This window comes from Cyprinus carpio, chromosome A22, assembly GCF_018340385.1.
Source record: "Cyprinus carpio isolate SPL01 chromosome A22, ASM1834038v1, whole genome shotgun sequence".
Taxonomy (NCBI): Eukaryota; Metazoa; Chordata; class Actinopteri; order Cypriniformes; family Cyprinidae; genus Cyprinus; species Cyprinus carpio.
The window spans coordinates 1535598-1555017 of NC_056593.1; the positions used below are offsets into that span (position 1 = coordinate 1535598).

The 19420-nt window shown below is 36.9% G+C and overlaps 2 protein-coding genes across 2 annotated transcripts; one reads left to right on the forward strand and one right to left on the reverse strand.

Annotated features, from left to right (window-relative positions):
• Nucleotides 1-2354: 2354 nt before the first annotated feature.
• Nucleotides 2355-14345, reverse strand: LOC109066356 (lamin-B2-like). Its single transcript, XM_042711629.1, has 12 exons — nt 13954-14345; nt 12027-12163; nt 10443-10599; nt 10240-10365; nt 9743-9913; nt 9535-9660; nt 8292-8512; nt 5158-5395; nt 3948-4055; nt 3750-3869; nt 3575-3673; nt 2355-3494 (listed from the first exon to the last, which is right to left on the reverse strand). Exons 1-12 carry the CDS (start codon nt 14155-14157, stop codon nt 3453-3455), a joined length of 1749 nt encoding a protein of 582 aa, XP_042567563.1. The 5' UTR covers nt 14158-14345; the 3' UTR covers nt 2355-3452.
• A 1851-nt stretch (nt 14346-16196) lies between these two features.
• LOC109066371 (60S ribosomal protein L36-like) lies at nt 16197-18723 on the forward strand. Its single transcript, XM_019083399.2, has 4 exons — nt 16197-16343; nt 16698-16792; nt 16916-17050; nt 18595-18723. Exons 2-4 carry the CDS (start codon nt 16700-16702, stop codon nt 18682-18684), a joined length of 318 nt encoding a protein of 105 aa, XP_018938944.2. The 5' UTR covers nt 16197-16343; nt 16698-16699; the 3' UTR covers nt 18685-18723.
• Nucleotides 18724-19420: the final 697 nt, after the last annotated feature.

Consider the following 19420-nt stretch of genomic DNA (forward strand, 5'->3'; position numbering starts at 1 on the left):
ATGTGTTGGAGCAGGACTGGAACTGAACTCTGCAGGTAAGTATTGTGCATCCCTGCTTTAGATTATTAAATTGTTCTTCACGCTAATAAAAATCTGGTTCTTTTAAGAACTGTTCACTGAAAGGTTCTTTGGGGGAACCCAAAATGGTTCTTCAATGGCAGGGGTCACCAATCCTGCTCCTGGAGAGCTAGGGTCAAGGTCTTCAGGGTTACTTGGGTGTGTTGGAGCAGGAAGGTAGCTCTCAGGAAACCCGTTCTATGGCATCACTGCGAAAACCCCTCTTGGAATATTTATTTTTAAGAGTGTATAGTAAATTCTGGGCATCTAAGTACGAATGGTATGCACTTTCCGTTGCTTTTAAGTGCCAGAGTCGCTTGGTACATGTCCAACGCGGAGTACTTAACACACTCTGGCTCATCAGCGAGCGGTGTGGGTGTTGAAATAGTGGGAGTGTAGGTGCCACGGCCAGCGTTTGTGTGATTGGGGGTGAGTGGGAGGAAGAGAGAGAGAGAATGAAAGACATGGAGCGAGAACGAGCGACCCTTCCTCACTGCAGGCACAACGGAAAGGTCTAGACGGCCGGGTTCCCACTGCACCACACTAATGACTGAGAGACAGTGGGAAGAGCAGAAATTGAGGCGTGCGTGGGCGGTCTGGTACAAACACACCACGCTCTGCACTGAAAGCCATTTTTCTTCTGGAACACTTAAGCTGCTGATCTCTTTTCTAGCGCTGGCTGTGTGAAGAACGTAATAATATTACGGTTTTCAGAGGCGTTGCTGAAAACAGCCCCTAACACATAGAGGTCACAGAGTGAACACGGAAAGAAAGACAGCCAGAGATATTGCATCTGTCATCAATTGAGAAATCAAACATTGGAAGACATTTACTTTAGGAGTGTGGCACACTCTAGTGGTGATGGCTTGTGGGTAAACTGTGATGCACAACATACTGGCATGGCATAATAGTGCAATGCCTTATTTTAACTACGAGTGTTTTTGGTGTATCTGTACATTTCAAATAAACAAGTCTTGAACCATTCGCAAGATTCTTGCATGTCAATACAATACACACATTAATAATTCATGTTGATTGTGCCACATACGAGCAAGAAACTATTTCCATCTATATCTGTCGCTCCATATTATAAAAATAAAAATGCAAGCCACCTGTAAACACTAATTTGAAATCTTACCTGCTGTTCCTATCATCTATTAATCCATGTAAGGATGTAAATTTTACTGTGATGCGTGTTGTTTGGCACATTAAACTGCTTGAACCATGTTAAAACCAAAGCCAAGTGTTTCATTGCATTAATCTACCAACCTCCAATTACAAAATAATCCAGCAGAATTGTTAATTGTTTAGTCATTCAGAGTTTGCTTCTTAGAACAGACAATGGCACAACTTAATATGTAAAACATTTATTGGATATTGCATACAAAAAAAGACAAATCAAAGTAAAATAGATCACCACAATTAATGAGACACTTTTGGTATGCGCCCTCTTCGCGTAGGCCTTCGAAAGCCTTCGTACAATTTATCCCATAACAAATCGGATTCATAGTTCACAATTTATGGCTCAATTTTTACAGCCTTAAACTCACATTTCTATCTTTTGATGGTAGTTCAAATAGCAACTTTTACTTTACAGTAGATTATTACAATGACAGATTTCGTATTAATATACCATAGCACATTGTATCGGTTACATAAGTCACAGCCCTGTCTAATAAAACCTGAAAGAACAAGGAAATGACTTTCCTCATGAAAACAGTGTTCGTAACTAAAAGAAGCTCCATTTAAAATTCACAGATGTGCAGGTGTTTGGCAAAGAAAACGGTTTTCCATTCACGTCACATGAAGTTTACTAAACAAAAAGGTAGATTTTATTAGCTCAGAGGCCAAGTAACAAATGTACACAAATACAACTTTACTTGAACTCAATTTCACTTAAATTTGACAAATCTATGTGCCCCAATTGACCCTTAATACGCTATATCAAATGATTCGTTCTTAAAGAACCTTCAAAAGAACCCTAAAAAGTAAACATGTAGATAATGATAACCCCATTAAAATAAAAAGTTACACACTGCATTTCCTTAAAATAGTTAAAATAGAAAATAATAAAATGATTATAAGGTGATTCTTTTTTTTGTTTTTTTTGTACACACCACACTGAATACATTCACAAATTTATAAGACGTTTAATGTAAATTTTAAATGTGTTTAAAGACTCCTTGTGCACTAGGATTTTAAAAATCCTGAGGAAAAACTATCAAAAATATATGACTGTAGCTAAAAACCAAACTGCCTTGTTATGCAGTTTGTGTGAAAAGTCGAAGCATTACCCCTAGATCTCACAGTAACACTCAGATCTGTTTTATTTTTATAAAAATATCCGCCACATGCATAATTGTCTAAGAAACATTTAAAATAAGAAAAAGTTTTAAAACTTAAACGCAACCGAATCGAGAGGGTGGATGGATGCAGATTACTCACTGGATTCAGCAACTAAAATATGGGTTTTAGTTTTTTGGAGTGTCTCAAGTAGGGTGTGATTTGAGCGAAGCAAGCAAGAAATAAAGGGAAATTTGATGAGCATCTGCGCTTTTGTAAAAGTGTGTTGATTCTGGTCCAATTTCAATGCAGAATTCAATAACCATTAACCACATGGTAAATTCCTTCAAATTTAACATGCAACCTGATTTTTTTTTTAATAACTGAATAAACTGAAAAGGTTTTGAATATTTGAATGAAAACAAATTCTGGTTAACTTTTGTGTATGTTAACTGGTTAATTCATACAAACTTCCTTTGAATATTTAGATTATTGGGGGGGGGGGGGGTTGTTCTCAAAAAATGTCTCAATCACTGATTCAAAAATACATAATACTATGTAAAGCATGAATCGAAACACATGACTTTAAATGATTTACAAGTCAACGAAACAATCTGGTTTCGTTTCCACCCTGTTCATCTGGTTGGCAAAGCACATAAGGTACGCTAAGCTGTCAGTTACGGGCTATAGAGCACTACAGAACAATAATAATTCCCCCATTCATAACCCTGCAGTGATGAGAACACATGATTCATTGACATGAATATGCAGATTCATTAGTCATCGGCTTGCACAAATACTCTCTAATTTCAGGTCATTGACTCATTCTCGGATGGCATTCACCAAGGCTACGTTTTGGGACACCGCTGCCTTCGGGAAGCGCTTCGACTGCTACGGCGGCCGTTTGGAAAGACTATTCATTGATGATCTGCGGCTGAAAACAGCATAGTTTGCCACAGCTCAAGATTAACTGGCTTTACAAATGAGGTCCGTACAAATAAAGGGTCGAGGGAGGGGCGTTATGAACTCATGATTCGAAAAATACAAAAGTAGTGGCTCTACAAAAAAAGACTGAATTGTGGGGAGGAAAATTCTAAAGGTGCACGGCTCCATCACATGACGGCACATTCTCTGGATCGAATCTTTGGATCGCCCTGGAAAGGAGAGCAAATTTGGTTATAATTCAACTTTGACATCAAGATCGTCGTTCTACTTTAAGTTCTTCTTTACCAACCTGCTGATGGAAGAGATCTTCATCTCCAAAGTCTCCCTCCTCATCATCACCATTCTCCATTTCTATCACGCTTTTCGTGACGGTTCTCTTCGCCACTTCCTGGAAACCGAAGTTTATGTTTTGTAACTGGATTCAAAAACAAAGAAGGAAAAAGCCAGAAATATGCTCTTCATACCTCTCCGCCTGAATTGACCAGTAAGGTGAGGATCTTTTCTCCGGTGCCCCAAGAGCTCTGGCTCTTCCACAGCAGGTCTGAAGGAGGACCGTGGGACACACCGGCATCGGCGCTCCACACCTTTCACAGAACCAACATTTTAACATCTAGTCAACGTCCTGAGATGAAATTAAATGAAATGCGATCCTATTTGCTTACATTTACTGTCTGGCCTGCCTTCAGGACAAACTTGGGACTGAATTTATAGGCGATTTCCTCTCCATCGCCAATTTGTCTCTTTAGTCGCCAGCTGCCCAGAGATTGATCCTAAATTTAGAGTAAATGAAAAAAATATATATATGATGAATTAGTCTTTTTCTTTGTTCTTTTGTAAAGCAAGGCACCACAAAGTAAAATATTAGCTAACAAACATCACCATACTATGGAAGCCCTTTTTTTGCCAATGAATTAAAAAACAAAAAAGCTAATTGCGACTTCTCACAATTCTGTCTTCTCTCAGTTACATAACAGAAACTAGCATTTGTGAGCTACAAAGTCAGAACTGCGAGATTTAAACTTGTAATTGCAAGAAACAAAAAGTTTGTCTCGTAATTCTGAGAAAAAGTAAAAATTGTGAGATTACCTTTTATTCAGTGGCAGGAACTGGCTTCCATATACTTTTACATTACATTTAGATTTGTGAAATTATACATTTAAATATTTTAAATGAGGCATTGTCTAATTAAATATGCACTATTTTGCATACATTTCCAGAACAGAAATGGCAAAGCCAGGTTCAAAATTTGTGTTTAATTTGATAAGATGATAGTTAAACATTTTCATAGTGGTAATTTTGGATTTATCTTCCGACTCCACAAATCAGAAAAACTGCCAAAAGCCAGAAAAAAGACATTTTCACTAAGTTTTTAGGAATAAGATGTTGTATAAAACTAGGTGAATTATGTATGAACAAACACCTCCATAAAAACCCTCAGAATATAGTCAGGAATAAAACTAAAAAGACATTTTCACTAAGTTTTTAGGAATAACTCATTAAAGAGATACTGGAACTGAAATATACAGATGCAATTAAGTAGAATAATAAAATCACACGAATGATATGAAAAAAACTCTTCAGTAAAAAACTTCAGACTATAGAACAAACCCCTCTATAAAATCCTTCAGAATATAGGCAGGAATAAAACTGGTTATGTTTGGTGTATGTAGGTGATGCTGAAGAGGTGAAAAAAACTGTGGAGTTGTTTATATGGTTTGTTTTAAATTTTAAGGGAGTAGTTGTTTTTAAAAAGCCAAAACTAGCCCAAAACGTCGATGTATTTTGTCTGAAGTGTATTCACTTAATACATGAAGTAAAAACTTGTGTGATGTGACAATTATTGCGTTTTCCCAAACTCCCCATTGACTGCACCTTGTCAGAGTTGTTCCTGAGGGTCACCGATTTCCCCTCCAGGTCGATTTCCTCGATACTGACGCTTCCCGTCGCTTCGGCCTCCTGGCTGATCTGGACTTTAGGAGCAGCGATGGATGTTTCCTCCAGCTCCACGCGCTTTCTCTTGGCGCGGGAGCTACGTGATGCTGAAGAAGTGCTGCTCGCTGTGGTGCGGGACACCGTGACCCGTGAGGACGGGCTGGGGGACAACCTCAGCCTAGAGGAGACGGGACGCACGGGGGTTAAAACGAACAGGAAATCACGTATGTGATAGTAAAAAGTGATGAACGGGCAACTGCACCATTAAAACTAGGGATGCACGATATTGGATTTTTGCCGATATTTTCAACTCATTTTAGCCGATACCGATATATTTTCTTTTGTTTGAAAAGTCTCTCCTTTGCAGAAATTATATATATATTAAAAAAATATATATATATAATTTTGGTTAGTTTTTAACAAAAACTTATTTGTTAGAATTAAATAAACAATGAAGTTATTAGTACATTGGAAGCGTTGAAGATAATTATAAACCAACTATATATATCAATGGCATTATTATTATTATTATTTTCAGAAAGATGCAGTGGTATCCTTAAAATGTTATTAAGATTTAACATTTGTAGATGGTCTAAGACAAAAGAGTTGTCAAAATTCTGAAAATCTTTTAGAACTCACTTTGTTTAAAAAAAAAAAAACATATTACACATTGAATGAATAAATCTGCATATATAAGATTATTTAATTTACAAGTGTCATGTTTGTAACTTTATTCTGCTATAGCTTCAGACCTTTAAATCAAAATACACTCATGATTTTATAAGATCGATACTGCTCTTTATTTATTCAGAAACACAAGTTTCTTGTTGATGTGTGTATTTTACTTTCATTTTGTTACAAGTAGGCCAACAGTGCCCCTCTACGTAAATAAAACAGCTTATCAGACGGGCATTAGGACCCAGGGGAGGCTGCAGCTGCTGCACACACATGACTGTTGACTCTATCATACACTAAATGCATCATCTTGTACGTGCATTCTTAAATTAAACGCAGGGATCTAAAGCCGTGAATCTAATCATCATTCAGGCAAAAGTTCACTTCAAGAATAACCACACTGTTGACTTGATCTAATCACTAGCACACCCTGAGCGCGTGAGAGTTAATCCTCTTATCAGCATATATTTTTTTTTTTTCATATCGGGCCGATACCAGTATTTGCATTTTAAGCCATTATCGGCCGATTCCGATATCAGTCCGATAATATCGTGCATCCCTAATTAAAAAGAAATGTTTCTGCGGCTTCGCTGTCATCTTACCTTTCCATCCTATCATCTGTGCTCCAAATATCTCAACTGCAGACTATCTTTACCTCGTCTCAATCTTCAAGACGGTCTAAGCTGCCTGCCGGTCTTCAAGTCTTCGTGCTAAATGAGCTCTCTGACCTCTCGTTTTTCGACAGTGCCGCTATCAGTTCGCTCGCGCACGAGTGAAACACAGGGTGACATTTTACAACCTACCCTGCTCCTCAGGCACAACAAGTATGTAAAGTATGAAGCACAAAAATGTGAAGAGTGTTTGACGAGCGCTTCTGAACAAGTTATGGACTGCAGTTATCCGTGAAAGACGATAATAATCAGTTGCCAGAACTCCATCAACAGATGCAAAACACTCAGCAACGCCTCGTTTGTGTGCATCGTTGACTTAAATGCTTGACTGTGTCACAAAAACAAGCGTGCTTCCTACCTTGATGCCGTTTTCTGCCGCAGTCTTGTCCCAAGCATTTAACAAACCTAGTAATCTGCCTACAACTTGTGTTCAAACATGTTTCAAAAGCTAACAAGTCACCATTTGTAAACAAGGTACAGCATTCGTAGGTATTTAAGGCAGTTTTGAAGCATTTTGGCGCATTAGAAACTTGCTCCAATGCGTCTGATTTTTACCTTTTATGGGCATTTTTACCTTTATAAGTCATTTTTTTTGTCTAACATGAATGTATGCATCATCTTTTATGTCAAATACTTGCATTTAATCAAATTTAATCAGTAAGACACTACAGGTTACCAATCTAATGAAATCAGTATCAACAAAATTTGTGTTTGCGATGCAGAGGTGGCACAGAATCTGCATCTGAAGTGTCATTTAGATGCATTCACACAGACTGTTTAATGCAGGACATGAATGCAGTTATAAAAGCATAATTAACGTTTTGATGTTTTAGAAACAAAACATTCAATAGTGATAAAAATCTAAAGTCGCCAGTAGGTGGCGGCAAATCACTGCATGAGTGAGTCATTGAATCAATCATTCAACCGATTCATTGATTCAGTAACGAAACACTGTTGTTTTGCGTCTCTGAGCAACACACACTTCTGCTGTGGCTTTATTTGAAACTAGAGCTGAAACGATTAGCCGACAATAAACTGTCGACAAATTTGTGTCGTCAAATAGTCATTTGATCTCATATGACCTGTAAAAGCCTGCAATAACACCGTTTGGCCAGTGTGGCGCTGTAGCGCAAGACTGTAACTCAGCTCTCCCGGATGAAATTCAAGAGAAGAAACACTCCACAGTCGAACCTGAAGCTGCTGAAAGCAGAGTTTAAATGAATATGTAAATATGTCTTGAGCACTTTACTCTAAATAATGAAATAAACAACAAATGACAGTGGTGAGAAAACAGCGGTTAAGAAAGCATCTGCTCATAGCGATGTGGATAAGTTTGCCCCAGCTCTGCAATCGGCTCTACAGTCACGTCACGTTTGTTGCAGCCCTATTTAAAACTATTTTCATTGACGAAATACAGCAAAAACAAGACCTGCTGTGTCTAAAATGTACATCTCTACACTCTCTAGGTGTGCTTTTGTTTGGTTTTTGCGATATACACTCGATAATGTCAAATCGCTTAAACAACAATTATGATATTATAGTAGATGATATACATCACACTCCCCAAACCACAGGTCTGTTTGAATGGGTTTCAAAAGCTAAACGCCTAAAAATGCTGTTTAGGATGGCAGCTCGCTTGGCCTCCATTCCTGTCATTTCTACATGATTACTAGTTTGAGCGTTTAAAGACGTGGGTCCTGTAGACTCGAAGACGCGGCAGGCGCTCACCTGTCCTCCTCGCCCTCCAGCAGCTTCCTGTAGGCGTTGATCTCCATGTCCAGGGCCAGTTTGACGTCCAGCAGCTCCTGGTACTCGTTGAGCTGCTGCTGCATGCACTCCCTCAGCTCGGCCATCTCGCGCTCTTTGGCGTCCAGCTGTCGGCGGTACTTGTCCCGGTCGCTGGACAGCATGTCCTCCAGCTCGCGGATGCGCTCCTCGGCGGCAGACGCCTGCGGTGGGGGGACAAAAAAAACAAGTTGTGAATGACAGGTAGCAATTGCCCGGGCCATTTCTGCTGCTCGGTATTACACCACAGTGTTGTGTTTTCCTCTAACACCACAGAAGAACAGAAGTCTTTCAGTTTGGACATTCAGACTTTAGCTTTTGGGTTAATGCAGATTTTGACATTTAATTTTCCCCCCCAAAGAGAACGTGTGCTCTAAAGTAAAAAATTTAGGAGCACAATAAAAAATACAAATAAAAAACTATAGCGGCACAATGAAAATTGATCTAATTTATCATCCTTAATAAAAATAAAATTATATAATTTATTACAATACAAAGATTTTTTCAAATACTTTAGCTTTAAACTATTTAATAATTATGTACGTATTTATAGTCCTACTTTAAACTTTATAACCTGTGTATGTATATGCACAAACATTAGTGCTGTCAATTAGTGCATGTGATTAATTTAACACATTAAAAATATTTAACGCAATTAACGCAGAGGCGCAGCTAGGGTTGGCCCCCCCACTCACTATTAATTTTTAATACTACTATATTTCATGACATCAACATTAAGTTGTATCAGGATTCCTGTTTTCCTATCCTCAATTTTTAACACCTCTTAATTTGATAAATATAACATTTGTTAGGCCATTTAAGATATTTATACATTTCAATTACTTAATAGTAATAATAATAAAAGCTATACATTAAACTAATATAAAAATAACATACATAATAAATAAATACACAATAAATACATGATTGATTAGAACATGCACACATTCACAGGAACTAGTACGCCAAATATTACATTTACATTTATGCATTTAGCAGATGCTTTTATCCAAAGCGACTTACAGTGCATTCAGGCTAACATTTTTTAACAAACATGAGTTCCCTGGGAATCGAACCCACAACCTTTTGCGCTTCTAACGCAATGCTCTACCACTGAGCCACAGGAACACAGTATTAAGAGTGAAGATGCTGTAGCTTCATTTAGGACACGGCAGGCAGTACGTACCTGTTTCTGCAGAGCGCTGAGCTGATAGCTCAAGCCCTCGATCCTCATGTGAGCTTCCTGGAGCTCCTCGCGGGCGGTGAGCACTGCCTGATCGTTCATGTCAGACGACACCTTGGCGTTATCCAGCTGCAGAGAGAAGATTTTTAGTTCGCAAAAACAAACCACGTTTCCAACAGCGACTTTTATTAGTGAATCTGGCGCTTCTGACTTTGGCCTTGAAGGTCTGCTGCAGCTCGTCCTTGTAGATCTGCACTTGCTCCTCGTGCTGTCTGCGCAGATCCTGCAGCGCCTGCGCTAGCTTGAACTGGTAGTCCTGCTGCACGCCCGAATCCACCTCCACCGTGCGCTTCTCACGACGCCGGCGAGTCTCACGCACCTCCTGCATTACACATTCATGTTTTAGATCTGACCTGCGCAATGGTCGGGCCGATATTTGGCATTTTTTAAATGATCGGCCAATATTTTTTTCCTGTCTGACTTTTATTTTGACAGCATTAGGGACTTTTATTTTGACAACATTAGGGACTTTTATTTTGACAACATTAGGGACTTTTATTTTGACAACATTGCGAGACTTTTATTTTGACAACATTGGGGACTTTTATTTTGACAACATTGGGGACTTTTATTTTGACAACATTAGGGACTTTTATTTTGACAGCTTCGTTTGATTTTCTTTTATTAGCCACAGTGAGCAGCACTGACCTCCTCAAACATGCTCTTCCTGAACTCCAGCTCCTCCGCCAGACTCTGGCAGCGGTTTTCCACATCCACCCTCGCTAGCGTCTCCGTCTCCAGCTGTTTCTTAGCCACGGCGTGAGCGTCTTCAGCCTGAAACAGAGGACGAACGCCTCCGTTAGACGTCGTTCTGAAGCGAAGGGAGCTGAAATGTGACTCGAGGGACTTACTTTGGCCAGCTGAGCCTTCAGGTCGGCGAGTTCGGCAGACAGCGAGTTGTTCTCGCTGAGGGCCGTGTTGAGAGCCGCTTCTTTCTTGTTGTACTGCGCTTCCAGTTCCTTGATTCGAGCCTGAGCCAAAGCCAGGTCTCCATCTTTCTTCTTATAACTGGAAAACAAATTCAGACGGCCATACTTTGGATTAATAAAGAGTCAAAATCCATCTTTAAGAACGGCTGTCAGTGGATGCTTTAGTAATTAATTTAATTCATCCATAAGACTACTTGTTTTCATATGATTAAAGTACAACTTTTACTGTACTACGATATTCAATATAACAATAATAGTTATAAAAATGTAAAAGTTATTAAAACAAAATAACACGACAAGATATAAGACGTAAATGTATCAAAAGTTATATAATTAATGATGTATAAAAATTACAAAAACAATAAAAGTTGTTAAAAACTAAAAATATAAACATTACAAGAAATAAGTAAAAAAACGATAAAGGTTATAAAATGTGAATTATAATAAAATAAACAATTATACAAATAATAAAAGTGCATGTTATGAACAATAAAAAGATAGCATTTAAATATAGATGATAAATATAAAAAAATTAAAATACTACCTGCATAAAAAAAATTATGTATAATATTGCTGTTATCATTTTATTAATATAATAACAAATATTACTAGAAATATACATTTTAAATGTAGACGATAAATAAAAAATATAAACTTAATAAAAACCACAACATTAGTAATACTAATAATAAATATATAAAACAATACTGTTGTCTTTTTTTATTAAAATGAACATGCTTTCCTGTGTTTTTAATGCAAGTTAGAATAATACACACCTATAAGCGAACAAAACATTTCATCCCTCTATGAATTATTTCCTGTATTTTTTCCAGTTGCTACAACACAAGCTTTGCTAACATCTCATACGACGTAATTGAGATTCTCAACACTGTACGAATAATAAAAAAAAAAAAACTCCCCTAAAAACTGGTGAAATCTGCGTGACAAATGCAGGTTGTTACACACTGCTGCGGTTCAACCAGTCGCCCACAGTCAGGCACGTAGCAACAGACACTTCCTGTTTACTTGCGCTCGTTAGCAACGAGATCAACCAAACACGACGTCTGACGCAAATGCAGGCTGTTCTGGTCGCATCATTTAAAGCAGCAGATTTAAACCAGGTTAGTTAAGCCCAACTTATGTTAAAGACCTTATGGGTAATTAAACTAAAGCAATAAGCCCCAAGAAGCCGTGGTTTACAGTGAACAGTTCACGGGGGTTACTGCTTTTATAAAACGGTTATTCCATATACGTAGTAAGGTTTTACAAAATAAAACTTAGCAAATAAAGTGTAATGATATTAATAAAAACAGTATTCTTCCACCAAACAAAGTAGTTCCTCAGAAACAGTTGGGGTTCCGAGAAAGTGGTTGCCGAGCAACACACAAACATAAACAAAGGTGTGTGTTTATAGAGTGATTTACAACAGCTTCGAACGCGGCTCAGCCAATCAGAATCAAGGACCAGATTAACGGGAATTAAACAAGGGGAATAAGGAATACTCACTTGCGGGTGACCTCGTCGAGGTCAGAGTTGGCTTTTCCCAGATCGATCTGAAGTTTGGCTCTTTCACGCGCCGTTCCGTCGAGCGCTCGCCGTGCGTCCGCGAGCTCGGCTTCGTAAAGAGACTTGATCCCAGACACCTGACCGAAAAACACACCATCAGTCAGAGATCGACACACTGTCGAGCCTCGAACCAGAGGTACTCTCGATAAATAAAACAATTGAAACAAAATAAACATGAACTGAAATGGAAGTTTTTAAAAACGTTATTTTAAGTTTGTTTTATAAAAGTAAGAAACGCACTCGTTTTTATTTAACACTTCACATTTTTATTTAAATTAAGTTGAAGCGCTAAAATAAAACTAAATAAACTAAAATTAAAAACGTTTAGAAAATGCTATACTATAATTTTAATTCAGTTTAAGTTGAAAAACTAAATAATAAAGAATACAATATAAACATTAAAAATGAAAATAAATCGCAACAAATTACTAAAACTTTAAATGAAAGTGAAAACAAACAACAAAATATATATAGTAACCCATTTCCATGATGAAAAAAAAAAAACGATAATAATAATTGTGAATTTATTATTATTATTTGTTTATAATAGTTTTTGTGTATTTTTTTTATTATTTTTTTTCGATGTTTTTTAATTGTGTGTGTGTGGCTTATAATTCACGAACAACAAGATAATTATTTTCTATATTATATTTATTCTATGCTTTTTTTGGTTATAACCTACAGGTAGGTTTTGTGTTGTCCATATTTTTTTTGTTTTATTTTTTTGGTTGTTTTTTTGTTGTAGGTTTTTTGTTTTTGTTGTTTTTTTTTTGTTGGTGCTTAATAAATAAATTACTTAAAAATACTACACCAGTACTACAAAAACAAACAAGGAAAAATAGACGTGATAAGGCACTGAAAGACATTTAAATAAATAAAACCTCACAGGAACATCAAGTATTTTCATATCAACTTCAAATTTGGAACACAACTTATTTAGACACAAGGCTTTAATTTTACACCAATTTTAGAGTAAAACCTGTTATGTAAAATATTTTATAATAAATAAAATATACAGGATATTTAAACTTCTATAACTTTTTGATACTTTAAATTTTTTGAAAAAAAAAATTCCACTTTTTCTGCTAATTTTCTTCTTTAAAAAGAGACCAACTTTAGGTCTATATTACAAAGTGTTCATAAATTACACCAATTTAAGTATGGATGGTGCACTTTAATGCCTATTTTAAAAAACGTGGGGTGACAGTTAAAGGGTTAAGCAACTTCTATCAGACATTACTTGTAAATAAACTCAGTTTGAGTGGAAATCACTGAACAGAATGCTGTTTTTAGCACAAAGCAAGACGTTGAACTGCATTCAAACCATTTCTTTTTGTATTTCTGATTTGTGAGGGGTGCAGTCTGATGTGGTCACCATTCAAAACAATAACAGATCAGATTCAAATTTGAAAAGTGCATTTGGCCACTCCCAAAACTTTGAGGAAAACGCCCAAACACGCCAGGAGTCCGGGACAACATGCAAACGCACACTTTTAACGTGCTTTTGAACAAATACACGCATAACTAAGAGATCAACTCATGCATAAACACAAATAAAACGCACAAATCAGACGCATTACTAGCCCCACTCCCTGAGTACATTTTATAGAGCTCGCACACATTTGCTTTTACATGCAGTGTATAGATTTGTATGTGCAAAATACAGTTTTCAGTGCACAGGCTTGATTGTGTCAAAATGCATAACTTCCTAGCGCGGCTTTTCAAATGCTGTGCCCTCTCTCAACACACTGTTAAGTTTTATAGATTTAATGCACACTAAAAGCACTGAATTTGAGGGAAACGTGGAGACCGCACGCGCACGCGGGTTTATCGCTCGTAAAAGCAGCACAAAGGAACGGCTCTGCACCTCTCTGGTAGTTACTTCCTCCTTCTCGGACACTTTGACGAGCAGCCGGTCGTTCTCGAGCTCCAGCGAGCGCACGCGGTCGATGTAGACGGCCAGGCGGTCGTTGAGCGCGCTCAGCTCCTCTTTCTCCTGCAGGCGCGAGATCCGCGCGGGGCTCAGCGGTGTTTGGGCGGCCGTCGCGCGGCTCGGGGTTGCGGTCGCCATATCGCTTCACGCTACAGACCCACTTCAGCTCAAATAAACACTCCTCCAGAGTTCCACTTCGACCCGGTGTACGCAGCGGCCTCCGAGTCGCACTTGGAACGGGTTTCCGGTGGCGTTTGGAAGTTTTTGTTTAAGGAGTTTTTGAATGAATCCGTGTTTTGTAGTCCGAGTGCTGGTGGGCTGTCTCTTGTATGTGGAACGTAGGATGTTAAAAGTGGATGGCGGGAGCGTCAATAAAGCGGCGAAATTCAGCCGAAGTGGTCATGGGAGTTGTAGTCCGAAACTCCAAAATAATTATTTTTTTCATTACTGTCATTATTTTTTTATTTTAATATATCATATTATTACTGTTTAGATTTTCGAACAGCTTTAGCGACTTCATTTTGTGTTTTTTCATAGTTTTTGAGTTTTATCCATATTTTTACATTTGTGTGTTGCTTATAATTCACGAACAACGAGGTGGAAAATATTTTATATATATATATATATGCGACTTCATTTATATATATATATATCTATAATATATATATTATATATATATGTTATAATATAGAAAATATTTTTTATTTATTTATTTTTATATTTTTTTTTTATTCTTTATTTTTTTTTTTTGTGGTTTTTCATTTTATGTATATATATATATATATATATAGGGTGCGATTTGTGAAAAAAAAAGAGGGGGGGATTGCTTTTGAAAAATTTTTATGAAATGAATTTTTTTTTTTAACGGAAATTGTATTTAGTGTGATCTCAGTTTAATAAAAACATTGTAAGCCTACGTTAGGCCTATTAATTGTAATGATTTAATGTCCACGGTTATTCAAACAACAAATTACATAGAGAAAGCGAGCAAAGAACACAACGGAGCTTTTTGAAACTTCGAATCAGTTAAACCATTGCGTCGCAAAATGAATCACTGTTTCGAAGCTCTCCAATCGGATCGGCGTATCGCAGAATCATTTGATTCAGATCGGGACGTCAGAGCAGGTTTGCATGATGTTTTTATTCATCCCACCGGGGGTAAAAAGGGATAAAAGTAGGCAGGGATGCATAGACCAGAGGGGGGGAAATCCCCCCCATCCCCCCCGGCAAATCGCACCATATACACATATATAATGTTAAAATCATTGTTTAGTTTAAATTGCCTTGTTTTATTATGCCTTACTGTAGCACTTTGAGATTTTTTTTAAATGTAAAGTGCTTTATAAATAAAATTCACACACACATATATATATACATACATACACACACACACACACATAATATATATATATATACACACATTATAGCGGATACACACATACATACACACATAGATATATATATATATATACACACCACATACACATACCTATATACACATACATTATATATATATACATACATATATATATATATATATATATCTATATATTACAAATATTATATATATACATATATATATTATATAATACATATATATACACACATATATATATATATAGATACATACACACATATACACACACACATAATATTACACATATATATATATACATATATATATATTACCACACTATATACATAATAACACATAGATATACACACCATATAGACAACATATTACAATATATAATATACGTATATGTATATATATAATATATATATATATATATCTATATATATATATATATATATATATATAATATATATATATATTATAGTTTTTTTTTTTTTTTGTTTTTTTTTTCTTTTGTTTGTGGCTCATAATTCACGCACTGGTTTTTAAACTTCAGTGCGATTTGAAACAAAAAATAAAATAAAAAATACTACAGCAATACTACAAAAACCACCGAGGAAATAGACTCGATAAGACACTTAAAGGCGTTTAAAATCTAATAAAACGTTTTTAAAATATTATTTTAAGAATTCTAATGCTAATAACATTTGGAAACGTCCAACAAAAATAATAGAAATCGAATGGTTCTATTATTATTAGAATAAAATTATTTTTAAAATCATAACTTTAAAGTAATCTCTCAAGATGTTGTGTTTGTAAAAACGAAGCTATAAAAGATCGTTGATTCTCTTCTAGGCGGCGCCACTTATTTTTCCCGCGAACGCTCGTCTTGCCGTCGCGTGTGAAAGACCAGCTTCCGCCTCGGAGCGGTCCTTCCGGTTTGGACGCCATTAGCAGCAGAGCGCAGGTATGAATCTCCGGAGAATCACGAGTGATAAAATCTCCTTGATATCTGATCCATCGCGCCCCAAATCCTCACAGAATCGCTCGCTTTTAAAAATATAAACCACAACGCGCGATTCCCAGCAGCTATTGCGAAGCCAAAGCGCGAGGTTTGCTCGATGTTTGAGAATCTCGCGCCAAGCAGTCGCGATTCCCTCATGATAAACAAAGCGAAAACGCTCCAAAATGTGCATTTATTCGCTGTTAGTGTGGAATATTGTTATTTGATGATTTTAAGCTGTCCAGTAGGCATCCTCAGAACACATGACAGTGCTTCAAACTCTTATGATTTTATATTAAAACGCATTTCTCTCCACAGAGATGGCCATCAGGTATCCTATGGCGGTTGGTCTTAATAAAGGCCATCCAGTGACCAAAAACGTCACCAAGCCCAAGCAGGGCCGCAGGAGAGGAGTGAGTACTCCTCAAACACTCTTCTAACGATCATTAATAAGATTAGTGTGACTGTTTTTGAGTTCTGCTAATGCAGGAGCGCGCTGTGTTGTGTTTTCTCCCATCATGCACCTTGCGTTCCAGCGCCTGACCAAACACACCAAGTTCGTGCGCGACATGATCCGCGAGGTGTGCGGCTTCGCGCCCTACGAGAGGCGCGCCATGGAGCTGCTGAAGGTGTCCAAGGACAAGCGTGCGCTCAAGTTCATCAAGAAACGGGTACGGGATTGAAGCTGTCGCGCTTACCGGTCTGAGATGACCCCGCTTTTGAGAAACCGCTCGCTTTCTGGCGGTTAGCACAGGTTTTGTGTCTCCAGCATGTGCGTTCAGATCAGGGTTGCCAGGTTTTCATAACAAATCCTGCACAGTTGCTTTTCAAAACTAGCCCAATCGCGTTTCAGGGAGGTTCCCCCACGATACCAGGAGGTTCCCCGATGTTAAATTGTATGCTTTTTTTGGAATGTACTTTCCTTTTTTGCTTGTTTGCCAAGTCTGCGGTTTGAAGCGACCCCAATACCAATAACGTGATATTTAGCCCCCTAAAATGCGAATATTACCAAGGCAACCCCTGCCAAAAAAAAACGTATATTTTTACCACGGGATGCAATTTGTATCGGGGAACCTTCTGGAAAACGCGATTGGACTAGTTTTGAGAAGCAACTGGGCAGGATTTGTTGTGAAAACCTGGCAACCCTGATCTGAACGCACGTGCACGATATGAGCGTCTTTACTGAGGAGATGCACATGAGAATCACATTCGATCTTTTGCACAGCCCTACTCCTAAATGATCCACAAATAAAAGAACTACAAAACCTGTAAACCAAAAGATTGAATCCAGTAATGTAGCTTTTATAAGACCTCTATAAGCGATTTTGTTACTGCACGAGTTTAATAAAGTGGAAGGAAGTGTCTCTTAAAAGAAGAAAAAAATGCATTTTTTCCCATCATACCTTGTGTAAGTGAAGTCAGGAAGCGTATCACGTCACACATTGTGCAGGATCACAATTTTTTTTATTAGTTTTTATGTATTGGTTAGTTGGTTAGGCACATCATGCCTAACCAACCATTAGTTGATAATACATTTGAAACTACTTTAAAATGTTATAAACTATTTATACAACTGAAGAAAAAAGGTATTTGCAATGTAGTATTATTATTATTATTATTATTAATTTAATAACTGAAATGTTTAGTTTGGATTTTGTTCTTCTCGGACGCTAAAGGTTGTTATTTTAATTCCGAGATTCTGTTCTAGTTTTAATATTTTGAATTAGATTTTATTTTTTGCATATTAGATTGTATTAAATTTTTATTTTGAATTAGGTTTCATTTAATTATTGCATTATCTTTTTAAGATTTAGATTTTATTGCTTTTGAATTCGATTTTATTTTTGCATATTAGATTAGTATTATTTTAATTTTAATTTTATGACTTCGATTTCATTTTAAGGTATTGCATTATCTTTTTAAGATTTAGATGTTTTTGAATTAGATTTTATTTGTGACGTTTATGCGTTCATGTAGTTTTCGTTATTTTAGCAAGTTGAACTAAATGTAAATAAGTTTTTCATGTATATATTTCAGTTGAAATTTTATTTCAATTCACCATTTTGGAAAAGTAGAAAGATCCTGCATCTGAGCGTACATTTGCATGAAGCAGCTAATAAGTTATGATTATATTTAGCACATCATACTGCTGTTGTAGCACCAGCACAATATCTTTGTGTAATGTGTGTGTGTGTGTGTGTGTGTGCGCGTGCAGGTGGGAACTCACATCCGTGCCAAGAGAAAGAGGGAAGAGCTCAGCAACATTCTGGCCGCGATGAGGAAAGCTGCTGCCAAGAAGGAGTAACCCGTATTATGAATAATAAATTTGTATGTGTGTGAAAACAAGCTTTTGTCTCCTGTGTGTCACTGCTCGACTGAAGTAACGCATACTTACAGAAACGCTTTGGTGTTTAACCAAATCAAGAGTTCGTGGAGTCGATATGTTGGGTTTATGATGTCTGGAACAGCAGATCGGTGTCATCTGTCGCGGACATCAACCCAAGCACACTGTAATACTGATGAAACTGGAGTTCAGGCGTGTTAGAAATGATTGTTTTCAACATTAACATATAAAATTGTCATTGCACAAGAATATTTGTGTGTGTCACCTTTAATCAAACGAGTCAAAAAGATGATAATTAGTTGATAACGCTTGTGTTTCAGGTAAAGTGCATTGTGGGTGACCTGGTTACACATGCAGAAAATGTATATAAATAGTTATCAAACTACTTATAGTTGTAGCATGTACAGAATAACCTACGATACATTAGGCATAGAAATAAGCTAACGGGTAAAAACATGATTTTATACCAGCGGTTGCCCGATTTTTGCAGAATATGTAAAATACTTGATATTCTGCGTTAAATGCGTGCATTTCATATTTAGAATAACACACAACTAAACTACACTCGCTATAGCTGAACTGTATATAGACAGATATATAACTTAAAATAAATGTTTGCACACCATTGTCTTAATAGTTCATGATGAGAATGATGTTTGAAACGTGTTTCTGATTTGATAACTCCATTTATAATAAT